At 37.9% G+C, this 17,229-nt stretch overlaps 1 protein-coding gene across 3 annotated transcripts; it reads left to right on the top strand.

Moving 5' to 3' along the window:
- Positions 1-130: 130 nt before the first annotated feature.
- Positions 131-15,904, top strand: DEPDC4 (DEP domain containing 4). 3 transcript variants are annotated; one of them, XR_013830575.1, is made up of 7 exons: positions 131-273; positions 2,435-2,846; positions 3,415-3,560; positions 10,470-10,656; positions 12,604-12,830; positions 13,441-13,885; positions 15,847-15,904. XR_013830575.1 is itself a non-coding variant. In XM_079937712.1 (4 exons), exons 1-4 carry the CDS (start codon positions 150-152, stop codon positions 10,577-10,579), a joined length of 792 nt encoding a protein of 263 aa, XP_079793838.1. In that variant the 5' UTR covers positions 131-149; the 3' UTR covers positions 10,580-10,693. The 3 variants fall into 3 exon arrangements, 1 of the variants encoding a protein (XP_079793838.1); XR_013830576.1 differs by lacking the exon at positions 10,470-10,656; XM_079937712.1 differs by lacking the exons at positions 12,604-12,830; positions 13,441-13,885; positions 15,847-15,904 and having other exon boundaries at positions 10,470-10,693.
- The last annotated feature ends 1,325 nt before the right edge of the window (positions 15,905-17,229 follow it).

Genomic DNA, 17,229 nt, shown 5'->3' on the forward strand with positions numbered 1-17,229 from the left:
AAGAAGACCGAAAGACCAGCCAGCCCGGGCATGACGTCACTTCCTGCTTGTTCGGAAGGGGCGGGGCCGGGGCGTCTTCGGCCTCCGCCTCCCGAGAACGGGGTGGGGGCGGGGTTACGGGCCGGGGGAGGAGCCCGGCGGACGAGTTTATGGCGGTTCTTTTGACTCCGTGGTTCCGTAGCCTTGGCAGCCAGAGCCAGTTTCCCGGCCCAGGGCGGAGTGTGTCAAGTTTCGTGAGCCCTAGAGATGTTTTCTGCCGGAAAAGGAGGACAGGTACACCTTTGGATCCTAACCAAATGTGCACCGAAGTGGGGGGACGGCTGAGGGGAGCGGGCGTTTTGGACTTTGCGCCTCAGGCCTCTGGGGCCCGCCCCTTTCCTGGACCCGCCCCTTTCCCGGCCCACTGCTCTCCCAGTCCCGCTGAGGACGGGCACTGGACCTTTTCAGAAGCTACTCTCCTTGGGGCGTCCTGGAAAGCGGTGCTTCTCAAACTTTAATATACATACAGATCATTTGGGAACTTTGTTAAAATGCAGTTTGGATTCAAGAGCAGGATCTGATATTCTGCGTTTCTAATAAGTTCCCAGATGATGCCACTGCTGCTGGTCAGCGGGCTACACTTAGAACAAGGGGTTAAAAGTACTAGATGGCAAGTCCTTGAGCACGAGGACTATTTCTTTAACCTAGCCTACTTGTTTAATGACGCTTAGAGGGGCAGACGGAAAATACCCCTGTCTCCTCTCATAGACTCCTAGCTTTATCCACCCCACCCTACCCTAACCCAGTCCCTACTCCCTCCTCAAACCCTCCCCGTTTCCACTCCTCGCCCTCCACGCCCTACTCCTGTCTATGCACTGTCCACAGTGTCTCGGGCCAATAGTTCAAGGACAGACAGACAGAAAGCTTCTGTTACAGAAGGCATTTGAAGGTGATGGGCTTTTATTTCTGTCCTAAACATCAGACCATTATGTAAAGTTGGACATCCTGTTTCCAGCTATTCATAGAGGAAGAAAGAGCTTAAATTCTCAGATTCTAACAACAAGGAAAATCTAGAAACAACATTCTAGATGTTTCAACGTATTCCCTTATCTTATTAAAAATTTTTTAATAAAAATTTACTGGGGTAGAGGGGAATGAGCAGTGATTGCTAACTATGGGTTTCTTTTTTTTTAATTAATGTTTATTGAAGTATAGTTGCTTTCCAATGTTGTGTTAGTTTCTACTGTACAGCAAAATGAATCAGCTATACATATACATATATCCCCTCTTTTTTGGATTTCCTTCCCATTTAGGTCACCACAGTGCACTAAGTAGAGTTCCCTGTGCTATACAGTATACTCTCATTAGTTATCTATTTTATACATAGTATCAAGAGTGTATATGTGTGTATGGGTTTCTTTTTGAAGTGATAAAATGGTCTGGAGTTAGATAATAGAGATAGCTGCACAGCTTTGTGAATGTACCTAAAAACCATTGAATTGTATGCTTTAAAAAGGTGAATTTTGTGGAATGTGAATTATATCTCAATTTTAAAATTTTACTGTCTACAATTAATTGAAAAAATTATATATGTACGTTATAAAAACTGGAAATATGTATTCTAAAAAGTGAGTATCCTTTCATTACACCTATTTCCTAAAGGTTACTTTGAGGTTTATCCTTCCAGACTTTCCTATTTACATATATTTGTATGTAGGTTGGGAATTCATTTTTGCATAACTAGGATGATAGTATATAAATTGTTCTGCCCAACCTCATTGGTTTTTTGTTTTTACTACTTAATGAAATCCTTCCGTGCTATAAATGTCATTCTTCCTAATGGCTGCTTAATATCCTATAATAAGGCTATTCCATAATTTACTTAACTATTCCCCAGGCACTGGACATTTTCATTGTTTTCAGATTTTCATTATTCCTCACAAACTTTTATTTTTCAAGAAGAACAGCTGGCAGATAAATTGATCAGTTTTTTCAGCTCCTTGCCGTAGATTTCTTTCATGCAATGCTTGTCATTGTTCAAAAGGCAAAAAGAAGAAAGGAAAAGCAGAGTCTGGTGAAGCCACATCTCTGTAATAATCAAGACTCCAATGTGTGTGTACATTCCTTTTAAATGTAGCCTGAAATAATATTCTTCAAGACTAAGTCTAGCTAGTTATTAAGCATGTAACATTAGGATGTATAAATTCACATAGTAGTATATTTCATATCAGTAAAGCAAGTTCCTAGGTTTACTCTGATTTTATTGGCAGACGAACATGTGCAAACTTAGTAAACATATTATAGTTTACACAAGATGGGAAGAGAAGAAACTTAAGAAAGAAATTGTTAGCAGATGTGCCATACAAAAGCATAAGGTTGCCAAAACAAAAAAAACTTACATATTTTTGTGTAATCTAAATTTGTTAGAAACATATGTTTAATTTTTTTTTTTCAGGATGCTCTGGTCCTTTTCAAGCTACTCAGCTATGGGATGGTATTATTCACTCCCTTCAGACTCAAGTGGTAATAAAAAGAAGGAGGCATCATTTACGAACATACAGAGACTGTTTTACTGGTTCTGATGCTGTTGATGTAGTACTAAGTCATCTTATGCAAAATACGTGCCTGAGCAGTAATGATGTCTCTCGTCTTAAAGGAGTTCGTCTTTGTCAACTTCTAATGAACCATAAAGTATTTGAACCAGTAGAAATGAAGCTATTCAAAAATGAAAAGGAATTGGAATTTGAGGATTCAAACAATAGTCTCTACAGGTTTCTAGGGAATAAATCATCTTATGTTTTTTGCAAAAGAAAAAAGGATTCTGAGACTGGGTTAAATGATGAAATAAAAGCAAAGGAATCTTTAAGGTTAGTGTTAACCAAGATACTGTAATATATTGTTTTTAGTTGCTGGCAGGACAGTCGTCATTGAACAAACCTTGAATATTATGCTTTCTGTTTTTTTCAGAAGTCAATAAAAGAAATAGCCGTGTAAAAATTAACCTTTTCTGCATTTGCTGTAAAACTGTTATGGAGGACATGATCACAAAAATATTTCAGAATTTGTACCAGGAAAAACTTTATCTCCTCTGATGAATTATATGCTTCCTAATTTTTGAAACATGACTTAGCCAAAGTAGCTAAAGCCAAAGTTATGGAAACGAAACTAGACCAGAAATTTTCTACTCTGTCACAGCAGCCATGATAACCTTAGAATTAACTTTTTTTTTTCTGTTTATTTACAATCCTAACATCCTCTTCTCGTGATATTCTGTTATTTAATACATTTATTACTTGTATCTTTTATTGTAAGCTGCCTGACATCCTTTTTGGAAATAGGAAATGTATAAATAAGTTTTAATAAGTAAATTAAAATGCATATTTGAAATTTTGGCCCTGTATGTAATGGAAAAATTCACATATTATTTCTTAACAGACCAGAAGGCAAAGTGATTTCAAATCCTCTAGCACAAGAGATTGGTGAGGAAAGAATTGAGGAACTTATTGATACAATGAGTGGGACTCTGGCTTTACCTCCAAACATCACAGTTGACAAACCTGTTCTTCCACTTTCAAAAGAAGGTAATTTCAGTTTTCATTACTTTTTTCCGAACTTTGTAAGAAGAGCTGACTTTTTTAAATAGAACTTACTTTTTGGAACAGTTTTAGGTTCACAGAAAAATTGAACAGAAAGTACAGAGAGTTCCCATGTGCCCCCTGCCCCCCACACATACCCAGCCTCCCCCACTGTCAACATCCTGCACTGGAGTGGTTATTTGTTATAATCCATGGACCTACATTGATATATCATTATCACCCAAAGCCCACAATTTACAGTAGTGTTCACTCTTGGTGGTGTATATTATGTGGGTTTTGACAAATGTATGATGACTATATCCACCATTATAGTATCATACAGAATAGTTTCACTGCCCTGAAAATGCTCTGTACTTCACCTGTTCCTCCTTCCCTCCCCGTTACCCCGCTGGCAACCACTGATCTTTTTTTTTTTTTTTTTTTTTTTGTGGTACGCAGGCCTCTCACTGTTGTGGCCTCTACTGTTGCGGAGCACTCCAGACACACGGGCCCAGTCGCTCCGCGGCATGTGGGATCCTCCCGGACCAGGGCACGAACCCATGTCCCCTGCATCGGCAGGCAGACTCTCAACCACTGTGCCACCAGGGAAGCCCACCACTGATCTTTTTACTGTCTCCAAGAACTGACTTTTCAAATACAATAGAAGTAGTGTGTTTGGCGTACTGACTCACTACTCCTCTCCCCGTAAGAGTTTCCTTCTACATAGTGATTGCATCACACAAGACAGGTGAGGCAATGTAGATCCAATAACATTTAGTTTATTTTTTTACAATGACCATGATCAGATTAACTGGAGGTACTACAGTCCTTACTACCGGAAAAAAAACATGCAAACTCATTACCAGTCCTTATTATTTATAATGCAAGACCATCTTCTTATGAGCATATCCTTTGCCCATTGTATAAGCTCCTCCCAAACATCTCCCTACTCTTTGCCTTTCAGAACAAACTAGCTAGGCTACCTATTGCTCTAATTCTCTTTACCATTTACTTCATCTATCTACTTGTGGTTTTGTCCTTATAAGGCAACTTAACAGTTGAAAGAAGAGCCGCATACCCAGGGCAATTAGGAGGGTTGCATACACAATTCATTAATGGTTACACACTTTACTGCATGTGGTCAAACCATGATGGAAGTAAGACAAGCATGATTTGCACACTGGAGGAGCAAAGGTTATCAACAATAACTAGGATAAGTGTGATAAGGGAAATGCACGGTGCCCAAAGAAAGGGTGCAGAGTGAGAAAAGAAGAGGGATTAGAAGAAGACTCCGAGAAAGATTAATATTTAGAGGACAGGCTGAAGAAGAGGAGCCAACAAAAGTTCAGTTTTTACCTATTACAGATGAAAAAGAAAAACTTGTCTCATCATTTTCCCATGAGGATATAGGGTACCTCTAGAAATTTCTAACTAAAGATGGATATAATTGATCAGTAAAGATGCTCATAAAAGTAATTTTCATTTATTGGGCCTTTCTCTGGGCCAGGCAATTTCTTATGCATTTTATATTTATTCTCTGTAATTTAACAATAGCCCTGTAAAGTGAGGGGTAAAACTTCCTTTTTATAGTTTGGGAAACTGAGACTCAGAAAGATAAATAAATAAATAAGACATGGTAGGGAAGGAAAGTTGGCACTCTTATGTACTTTTTTAAACATTTTAATTTTTATCTTTGTTATACATGCACATAATGTAAATCATTCAAATAGTCCTACAGGTTTTGTTACCAAAAAATAATAATTCCCTACCCTTCCCCTCTCAACCATTTCCCCCTCTCCAGAGACAACCATTTACAATTTGTATAAATTGTAATTCATGTGTGTTGTAAATGTATCTCACGTCTCTAAATGTCATGCTTATACTGCTACTTCATGCTTTTTCAGTTTTAGGGACATCTAGTAATTTTCTACAAAGGAAAACAGGGTTTTAGGCCTGTTCCCTTTCTTGCATCTATCTCCCCAACTCTTTAAATGATACATATACTTTTATATACTCTTATGAGTAACATATTTAACAAAAAGATGTTGGGTGAGGGCTTCCCTGGTGGTGCAGTGGTTGAGAGTCCACCTGCCGATGCAGGGGACACGGGTTCGTGCCCCGGTCCGGGAAGATCTCACATGCCGCGGAGCGGCTGGGCCCGTGAGCCCTGGCCACTGAGCCTGCGCGTCTGGAGCCTGTGCTTCGCAACGGGAGAGGCCACAACAGTGAGAGGCCCGTGTACCGCAAAAAAAAAAAGATGTTAGGTGAAAACAGGAATATCTTTAGTTTTAAGACTATTGTGTTTAGCCAGAGATTTTAAACAGTAAGTCACACAACAATAACTATTAAGTTTTGCTTTTTTAAAAAAGGAGTTTTTTGGTTTTTGGTTTTTTTGGCCACACTGTGTGTCTTGCAGGATCTTAGTTCCCCCACCAGGGATTGAACCCAGGCCACAGCAGTGAAAGCACCGAGTCCTAACCACTGGACCGCCAAGGAATTCCCTAAAAAAGGAGATTTTATGTTAAAAATTTTATGTTATTTTATGTTGAAACAAAAATCAGCCAAGTCTTGGAACCACTGCTTTACTTTAGACTTAATTTAGCTTAGATGGTTTATTTTATAGAGAAGGAAACTGAGACTCAGAGAAGTTAGATAATTTGCCAAGTTTCCACAGTTAACTAATGGCATCAAGATTCAGACCTAGATTTCCATACTTTTACCCAGTGTTTTATCATTATTGTTGCAACAAGGTGTTGTAACTTCTAAAACGGGTACAACTGAAGTTATGTTTAGTTGGTATGTTTGCTCTTTGTTGCAACTGAATATGTCAGCCTTCAGAACAGAGAAACACAAAAAACTATTTTAGTTGTTCTCTCTAATAAAACATAGTTTTGAGAGAAGTAGTCTTTAATAAATTACTAATAGGAAATCTCTTTATGTTCAAAAGTCTTGAATCTGCTAGGGTAGGTTTTTTCTTTGTTTTTTGTTTTGTAAAAAGCCTTGCAAAAGAGAATTAACTTTAAAATTGGCTGGTTGTTCTTGTATTTAATGAGTTAAAAAAAGTTAACTTTTTTGGAATTTACGTTTTCATACCAAAACTTTTTGGAGAAAGTGCATTTGGAAGTGTCTCTAAACTCTAACAAATCAGGCATGAAAGGAGTTTTTGTTGTTGTTATTATCCACTGAAATCTGATTCTTCTGTGATCCTCAAGCACAAAAACAACCCCCTCAGATATAAAACTATGTGGTTTTATAAGATTAAATAATTAGCTGGCCAACAAGAAAATTTAAGCCACTTTCTATTTGGAGAAATATGGCTGGTTAAAGGTATGCAGTTGGCAACACACCTATATACATTTCAGCCAAGAAATAAAAGTATGGAGTTTCTCTTTTTTTTTGAGAAAGGTCATTTCTTAATTCCCAAAGAACTGAGAAACCAACTTCACTTGAATTGAGTTGAAAAATCTGCTAGCAGTGGTAAAGCAATGCAGTCCCAGGACTGCAGGCTTTTTGCAAATTTGTATTTGTGAGTCTAGTAGAGTTAAGGTGAACCACCTTTGCTGAGATTTGTTTATTTTTTACAGGTGTTTCTTACTGATAATATAATGACTAATATTTTTGAAATATATGTGCGTTGTTTTAGAAATGTGAGGGGTTCTAAAGGTGCAGAACCTCTCCCTCACCTCACCTCTGTGGGGTAGGTCTCAGGAGAATGCCAATATCAGCTGGAGCAATTCCACTATTAATCTGTTTTACCTGACTTCCAGAAGAATATGTTTGTTCAAAGGTTTCCTCAGCTGAGACAAAGTTTGATTCCTACTGAACACACTGTACTTCTCCCACCAAAACATTTACACACTTAATGAAATTGCAAGTTTACTTGTCATTATTTCCCACTGGAGTGTGAGGTACTTAGACAGGGACAGTCCTTACCTTTTTCACTGTTGTATCCCTGTTGAGTGGCCCAGTGCTTAGCTGTTGGTAGATTACATTTAGTGGATGAATGGCTCACAGACAGCCTCCTCATTTTATAAATATTTTCTTTTTATTTATGCGTCTATACACATACGCTCATATGTACATATATGTGTATATGTGCATGTGCATGCACGTGTGTGTGTGTGTGTGTGTGTGTGTGTGTAGGCTATGCTAAACGCTGCTTGGATTGTATGCTTTTCAAATGTAGAGTCTATCCCCTTGGATCCCCGTCATTCAGCACAGTGATCATTGAGTATGAAGTGCTCCGTTAAGATGAGGGTGGTGACTGTATGTGTTGCTACAGTATCCTTCTTGAGTCTAATTTCCTCACACAGAGCTAGCTATTCTATTTATCAGCTCTGCACTTGGCTAGTTTGTTCTAGACATGCACATTTCTCTGCTCCCTCACCTTCAGGTCTTTGCTCAAATATCATCTTCCCAATGATAATTCCCACACATCTTATTTAAAATTGCAATACTAACCCCCTAATGTAGTCTAATCTCCTTTTTTGCTTAATTTCTCTCCATAAAACTTACTATTAGCTGACACACCACATATTTCACTTTTTGTTTGTTTGTTTATTTATTGCCTGCCTCCCTCTCCCCACTAGAATATAAGCTCCATTAAGGCCAGGATTTTGCCTGCTTTGGTTACCCTGGAACCTAGAACAGTGCCTAATACAAAACAGGTCTCAATAAATATTTGTTGAGTAAATGAATGTTCTGTCTTGATGCTATTGCTAAGAATAGTCTTTTTTCCACTTTTGGATGTATTCATAATATATCTATTCATATTTCTTGGTGACTTGATAAAATTTGCCTTCATCCATTTCATATGTGGCTATCCTTACCTCCTTACATAGGGTGTGGCTGCTGAAGGGCCACTATTTTTATATATGTATCTTTTTCTAGCACCTGGTTCAGTGCTGTGCCCAAAGGTTGGTATCGACAAATGTGGACTGATTGATTAGAGGCTACTTACGATCTCAAGTCTTTACTAAAAGATTGCTAATTTGATTTATTTGGGGCCAATAACTCAGAAGTAGTAAACTCAGATGCCTTTAGGAGCCAGGCAGATTGGAGAGCAGGTGAGTACTTCATTTTCAAACGTGTAGGAAAAATTGTTGTTTTGCTTGAAATGTAGGGCCCTCTTGGCTATTTTTCCTTTTCCCACTTAAGGAAGAGATATAACTATAGGGAAATTAATTTCTACTGTAACAAAACCAACAGGACAATACCATGAAAATGGTAGCTGACACTCAACTTCACTGTTTGGGATACAGTAGGAAGTGGTGGGGTTTGTGGTGAGCTGGAAATGACATTCCAATGCAAATAAGGTAGCCACTAATTCATATCAGCTAACTTTGGTCAGGCATTAATTGAAGCCCGGTGTCATGAGATCTTAAGGTTTTTTTTCTTATTTATTTATTTGTTTATTTTTGCTGCGTTGGGTCTTCATTGCTGCGCGTGGGCTTTCTCTAGTTGCGGCGAACGGGGGCCTACTCTTCCTTGTGCAGAGCACAGGCTCTAGGTGTGCAGGCTTCTCATTGTGGTGGCTTCTCTTGTTGCGTAGCACAGGCTCTAGGTGCGCGGGCTTCAGTAATTGTGGCACATGGGCTCAGTAGTTGTTCACAGGCTCTAGAGCACAGGCTTCAGTAGTTGTGGCACACGGGCTTAGTTGCTCCACGGCATGTGGGATCTTCTCGGACCAGGGCGCGAACCCGTGTCTCCTGCACTGGCAGGTGGATTCTTAACCACTGCGCCACCAGGGAAGCCCTCTTAAGATATTTTTAGAGAAGCTTGAAACCCGGAATTTTATATGAAATCTCCCTTTTTTTTTTTTACGGTACGCAGGCCTCTCACTGTTGTGGCCTATCCCGTTGCGGAGCACAGGCTCCGGATGCGCAGGCTCAGCGGCTATGGCTCACGGGCTTAGCTGCTCCACGGCATGTGGGATCTTCCCGGACCGGGGCACGAACCCGTGTCCCCTGCATCGGCAGGCGGACTCTCAACCACTGCGCCACCAGGGAAGCCTGAAATCTCCCATTATTTATACAAGTTAATTCTATTCAAAATACTTTATAACCAAACAAATCATGACTATGGTCCAAATTTAATACGTAGGCTACTGGCAGTAAAGCTCCACGAGAGATTTACTGTAGCTGTTGCTTTTTTTTTTTTTTTTTTTTTTTTTTGCGGTACGCGGGCCTCTCACCGCTGCGGCCTCTCCCGCTGCGGAGCACAGGCTCCGGACGCGCAGGCTCAGCGGCCGTGGCCCACGGGCCCAGCCGCTCCGCGGCACGCGGGATCCTCCCGGACCGGGGCACAAACCCGCGTCCCCTGCATTGGCAGGCGGACTCTCAACCACTGCGCCACCAGGGAAGCCCAGCTGTTGCTTTTGTAATTTTGTTTCATTTAAAGGAAAAACAAAATATTAATGATGATCTGATAATTAGGATAACGAAAAACTTTATTAACCCTTAACATAAATGACCAGAAACCCAAGTTAAAATTAACCTAATACTGTATTTTTATTTAAAAGCAATTTAACTACAATTATCTCTGCTTTGAATAAAATTATAAATAATTAGTAATCTCATTCTCTCCAATCATCAAAATAATTTATAAGCAGGACCAGTAGTTTTTTTTAATATCTGGAATTAACCTATTGATCACCTTAAAAGCTAGATAATATCACTTTATAATTAACATAGCCAGAAAATAAAATCAATATGGCTCATAAACCTGATGTCTATTTAAAGGTCAATCTTGAAAAGAGAAATTGTAATTTAGCAAAGTTAAATTATCCTAACAAATTAATCCATTATATTATTAGCTTTTCTGTTGTATTACTAGAAATGGAAGAATTCTATGATACTGGTTGAATATGTATATGTTATTTATTAGTATGATAGTTATATTATTTTTCTTTCTAAGCTGTGGAACATGTTTGGAAACAACAAACATTGCTACGTATTCTTCAACTGATTCACATTCCATTCTTAGAAAATATTTTGGAGCCTCCAATTAAAACACAAAATCTCTAATTAAGTAAAGAGGAAGATCTTGTTATCTCAAACACTTACCTCGACAGAGAGGTTATTCCAAGCTTATGTCTACTTGAGTGAGTGACCATTTTTATTGTCAATTTATAACTAAAATGTTCTTTCACATATTTTGCCCTTGGTATTTTAAGGTGGGAGAACATATTCATATGTATGAGCAAACATCATCATTGATTTAAAAATTAATCACTGTGAATTTTCATTTGATCTAAAATAGAAAGACACTGGTTATGACCTGTGAGAAGATTATTGGAAATCTGAGTGGTTTCATTCATATGAGTTCAGTCATGATTTGTCAATCATTCTTTCCCTGCACCAGCCCTGAGTGTTTTTTCAAAGTTCTATTATTTCTGTTCTATAACCATAAAATAAAAACCATCATGGTTTCTACCAGTTTATTTATTCCTGCTTTAAGAGAATCCTCAGTCTAGTAGGGGAGACATTCATGAAACAAAACATTACAGTCCAATGAAATAAGCCCTATCATAAATCAGTTGCTAGGAACCATAAGTATAAGACCTTGGGTACTGTTGAGATTCCAGCAAAGAGAACTGATATGATGCTTTCTGCCGCATGGGCCAAACAAGAAAAGAACATCAGACTCCAAACCTGAGAACCAGAAAGCTTCAGATCCTACAAGGAGCTTGATGATCAGAGACCTGTGAACCCACTTAGATCGTCAACCATTGTCCTGTTTGCACATGACATGTTTGCTCCTAATTCAACAGGCTGAGAAAGACCTAGCAAATGAGTCTTCCCCAGCCCCTGAGTCAGGGAGAATATAGGGACACCAGCAAAGAAACAGGATTTCTTTAGATGCCTCTGCAGGAAACAGACAGCAGCTAGTCAGCCTTTATGAGCTTCCAAGTGGAAAGTGTAGGTTATCTGCAAGAGAAATGCAATCCAACTGTCATTAATTTTTTCATCTGCAACACTAGGAGCTAGAAGATAATAAGTCACACATGTTAGGCAATATGTTCCATTCAACAGGGGTTGGTGTGGGTGGGGAGAAAAAAGGAAATGGAACGGGAAAGAGAATAGGAGGGAAGAAGGAAAGATATTTGAGGATCACCGAGAATTCATAGAATATATCACTCAGGAACCCCCTCCTAGGAAAATATTTGAGGAAAGATTTTAATCTGACTACAAAGAAATAACCAGAACCCCAAGATGGAGACAGATGAAGAGGAAAGGAAAAATTGGTAGGCAATGAACTTTGGTCTGTGCACTCTCACTATTTTCTCTTCTCCCTAATTTTGTACCCACATATGTGCATGCATACAAACACACATGTACACACAACATATTCGAAGTTGCTATGGTAAGGCTGTGTGAGAATGTACAAAATATAAGTGCTAAATAAGATATCAAAAAAAGAAGGACGTAGTATTAAGGGAAATTATAATGAATACTAACCTATCTCAGCAAAACCTGGGGGTGGGGAAGGTGGAGGAGAAGGGGGAATTAAAGGCCTTCCAAAATCATCACTGAAGGGAGGGAGGAGTGAAAGGATCCTAAGTTGCTTATCTTATTGAGGTCGGGAGATAAAAAAGGGGAAAACAGTGTGTGGTGGGATAAACGGTGCATCTTAATGGCGGAAATATTTGGTATCTTATTTTCGAATAGTGATAGAACCATATGCACCTAATGATCAGAGTGGGAAAGGGGAGAGGAAACACCAGTGCAATGCAACAGTACAAAACTCCTCTGAACAAAATTTAACAAAGTTAGAAACAAATAATGAAAAGGTGGCCCACAAATATTTTAATTCCTTGAAAGTAAAGGTACAGAAAGGTGTGGTGGTATTTGGTGAGGAGAAAAGCTATTCCCTCTCATTTACTCCTTCAGTCATCCAGCAAAAATTATTAAAAAGATTCTCAAAACTAGTTTCTTCTTTAGGTTTGGTTAATTATAAGCTAGATTTTATTGTTTTATCAAACAATGTTTTAGGCAGTTAAATGGAAACGTTAACCATTAATTTATTTTATTTTGTTTTTTACCTCCAGGATTGATAACTGGCTTAATTCAGCAATTGAATGCTTGGAATATTTCCCTGACCAGTTAATAGTTACTGTCAGTGAGCAGTTAGTTCAAAACAGAAATGAAGAGACAAGATTGAATACACAGAAGAAGTTACTCTTTGATGTCATAGTAAAATATTATAATCAAGAGAGAGATTGCTTATTAACTGATGAGTATTTTGATATTCATTCAGGAATTATTGAACTTTTAGGTAAGAGATGTTTAAACTTCAGTTTTTTTGCATAATCTTTTTTAATAATACAAGTTGCAGAAGATTTTATGTATTATATGAGTATTACATTTTAATATTTTTCTTCTATGATGTCAAAGTACTTCATAGAGTCTTTTTTCAATTCACTTGGCCTGCCACGTAAATTGTACTATCAAATGTAATACTGTAGTATAGCAATTAGATCTAAGGTAATTCTGTCACAGGGACATTCTAAGAAAAATTTTGATATAGTACTAGAGGATTAAAGAACTGAGGTATCTGGAAATATTGTATTAATTTGATGACCTTTTAGCAAAATAAAAATTGAGTGACACATCATGTCTCTTTTTTAGCTTTGTAGGTGGCCATATAATTTCATGTTAAAAACAAATTGCTGTTTGACAATGCTGGATATAATTATGCAGGTGTTTGGCATAATATGTAGATAATTTCCTGTGTGTTTGAAATATTTCCTAATAAAAACTTTCAAGTGTAAAAAAGAATCTGCAAACCAAACACAGTATCATAGCATTTTAATTGACTGCTACGTACTATAATCTCTGGGGTTTTTTTGTCCCTTGCTTTGTCTTCTTTGTAACCCATGTAACAGAAAATAAGAAAAGAACAGAAGCACTTGAAGCAACACAACTATATCTAAGATTATTGTTGCCCAATGTTAGAGAAGAATTACGATGGCTACTCACTTTTATGGCAACTGCATCAGAACCCAATGCCTACAAATTACAAAAACAGGTGAAAAAAATTGCAATAACAGTTTTACAATCTTCTGCTATTTTTTTAATAAAAATGATTCAAGTTAATGTTACTCTTTCTGTTTACAGTTTGTTCAAAAAGAGTCATGTACCACAATATTCATTGCAGCTCTATTTACAATAGCCAGGACAAGGAAGCAACCTAAGTGTCCATCAACAGATGAATGGTTAAAGAAGATGTGGCACATATATACAATGGAATATTACTCAGCCACAAAAAGAAACGAAATTGAGTTATTTGTAGTGAGGTGGATGGACCTAGAGTCTGTCATACAGAGTGAAGTAAGTCAGAAAGATAAAAACAAATACCTTATGCTAACACATATACATGGAATCTTAAAAAAAAAAGGTTCTGAAGAACCTAGGGGCAGGACAGGAATTAATACACAGACATAGAGAATGGACTTGAGGATATGGGGAGGGGGAAGGGTAAGCTGGGACGAAGTGAGAGAGTGGCATGGACATACATACACTACCAAATGTAAAACAGAAGCTAGTGGGAAGCAGCCGCATAGCACAGGGAGATCAGCTCGGTGCTTTGTGATCACCTAGAGGGGTGGGATAGGGAGGGTGGGAGGGAGATGCAAGAGGGAGGAGATATGGTGATATATGTATACGTATAGCTGATTAACTTTGTTATACAGTAGACACTAATACACCATTATAAAGCAGTTATACTCCAATAAAGATGTTAAAAAAAAGTTTTTAGTTATTCTGCACCTAGTTTTTCATCAAAAAATATAATAAATGGAGATTAGGGCCCAGGTTACATAAATGTTTAATTCTACAGTCACTAAGCCAAAATTCATGTTTATAGCTTGTGAAATGGGTCCCAGATTCCAACCAGGAATTTAGAATGAACATTTTCTCTACCCTCCTCTTCCTTACCACTTAGCCTCTCCACTTTCTTCTTTCTCACCCTGCTTCCTCCTCTAGGTAAATGAATTCTCCTCTGTCCTACATATGGTTGAGAAGTTAGAAAGGATTTTTTCATTTTTTACTTCCCCTCATGTCAGAACTAGCAGCGCCATAAAGAAACATACTGGTTCAAATATTGTGGCAGGACACAAAGGGAGAAAAGGAACTTGATGTGGGCTGGAGGAAGTGGGGGTATGGGATTCAGGAAGCAGGGAGAAGTGGCTCCGATGACTGGTTTCTGGAGATTAGGGAATGAAGTATTTCAGGGAGATTGAGATGTGGGTATTTATAATAGGGGATCTTGAGCATGCCTAGCTTTTTCCTGTTACAGGGCTTTACCTGTGTTGTCTACTGTATGTCTGGAACATTTTCTCCCAAGTATTTTTATGGCTTACTCCTTCACATCATTTCAGGCCTCTGCTCAAAATGATACCCTCTCAGTAAGACAAAAGCCTTCCCTTACTGAGATAGCTACCCATCTTCTTCATTCTAGCTTCTTATCCTGCTTTATGCTCTCTTAATGGCACTTATCATTACCTGAAACTATATTATGTATTTGCTGATTTTTTGAAATTGTCTTTCTCTCATATGAGAATGTAAATTCTGTGAGTTCAGACTAGATCTGCTTGTTCATCACCTAGAACTGTCCTGGAATGTAGAAATCATTCACTAAATTTTTGTTGAATGACAGAATGAATTAATGGGGATGGCTTCATGTTTGTAAATTTTCAGGACAATAGAAGTTAATGGAAAGGTACCCTGGGGCTCAAGATGAAGGAGCTATGTGGATATGAGGTTCAACATTGGTAGGTCTAGGGGGTGCCCTCTGTAACAATATTAGCTGAGGAATTATTTCCCCCAGATACATGTTATAATCTGGGATTTCTTTTGTATAGCCAAAACTGGAAAAGGAGTATTTATCCATTTTAAGAGAATGAAATTATTATGTATTTTAGAGCTACTATTTACATATGGATCATGTAATTACAATGTAAGATTATTTAGACCAGTGCTGTTATGGAAGTACAAATAATTTTTATTATTATAAGAGAACATTGCACTAATGATTGGTTAATCTAGTTTCAGATATACTACATATGTGGGAGTAGAATATAGAATTTTAAGAATTCTAAAAAAGAATTTCAAGTATTTATACCCTTTATAATTCAGAGGCCTTCTGCTACCCGCCCCCTCTCCCCATCTGCAATCCTCTTCCCCTATGCATTGGTCAAAAATATTGAGGTTTTTTTTTTTTTTTTCTATATTGGATTACTGGCTAGAAAAAAATTCATATTAAAAATTTGAAAATATCTGTTTTTATGTAGACACCGGTTACTTTATTGGATCTGGTTAGTAAGAAACTTAAGAAGCTTCTACATGGAGAAGATACAGATGCTATATCAGGTATTGATTCAGTCATTCTTTATCATTAAGTGACTGTTATAGCCACATAAGTTGGAAAGGAGCCAAGGGTGAGTATGTAATAAATATATAATGCTATAAAAGGTGGTTACATTAAGGTTATTTTTTAATATCTCCAGAGCAAGTTCTTCTCTAGTTGTTTTTGGAAGCTCTTTGTTTGATTACCTTTCTTCTAAAAAGGTAAACACTTACTATATCTCATTGCTGCTCCCAGGTCTCACCTTCCCCTCATTTATTACCCACCTGCCTGCTTCCTTGCTCCTGTGCACACTGTTTTTCTTTCTCCTGTTTTTCATTCTCTCTCTCTTTCCCTCCTCTTTTCTAGGAAATGACAAAGTTTTTATAGAGAAGGAGCTTAAACACTTCCCCCTACCCAGTTGAAAAGGCTTCATGATTCTTTTTACTCCATGTCTTTTGGCAATTGATCTGATTTCTTACTTTTAATTTCTTTAAACCATAAAATATTTAAAAGTCAAATTTCCTAAGATTGTCATGTGAGAGACAAAATAAAGTAATAGGTATAACTTTGGGTGCTAGGGCCAAATTGCCTGGGCAAATTAACTTCTTTGTGCCTCACCTTCCTCATCTCCAAAATGAGAATAATAGTATCTACCTTGTTGTTATTAAATATTTAGTATTTATATTAATAATATAACATTGGGGGCTTCCCTGGTGGCACAGTAGTTAAGGATCCACCTGCAAATGCAGGGGACATGGGTTTGAGCCCTGGCCCGGGAAGATCTCATATGCCATGGAACAACTAAGCCCATGCGCCACAGCTACTGAGCCTGCACTCTAGAGCCCGCGAGCCGCGACTACTGAAGTCATGTACCTGGAGCCCATGCTCCGCAACAAGAGAAGCCACCGCAATGAGAAGCCCGTGCACCACAACGAAGAGTAGCCCCCGCTCGCCGCAACTAGAGAAAGCCCGTACGCAGCAACAAAGATTCAACTCAGCCAAAAATAAATAAATAAATAAATTTATATATAAAAAATAAACACAAAATGAGAGAATATGGTGAATTTCATAATTAAAAAAATAATATAGTTACAAATCACAGATACTATATTTAAATTGTATTATTATTTAAATATTAAGTACTAATGATGTTTAATATTAATTGACATTAGTATTAAACCCTACTCTGTGTCAGACTGTGCTGAGCACTAACATGCATTTATGAAATTATTCTACACAATAACCTATTATGTAGGCATTATTATTACCCCATTCTATAGGTAAGAACTGAAACTTAGATTAAGTAACTTGACCAACTAGAAATGTA

This window comes from Stenella coeruleoalba, assembly GCF_951394435.1.
Source record: "Stenella coeruleoalba genome assembly, chromosome: 11".
NCBI lineage: Eukaryota > Metazoa > Chordata > Mammalia > Artiodactyla > Delphinidae > Stenella > Stenella coeruleoalba.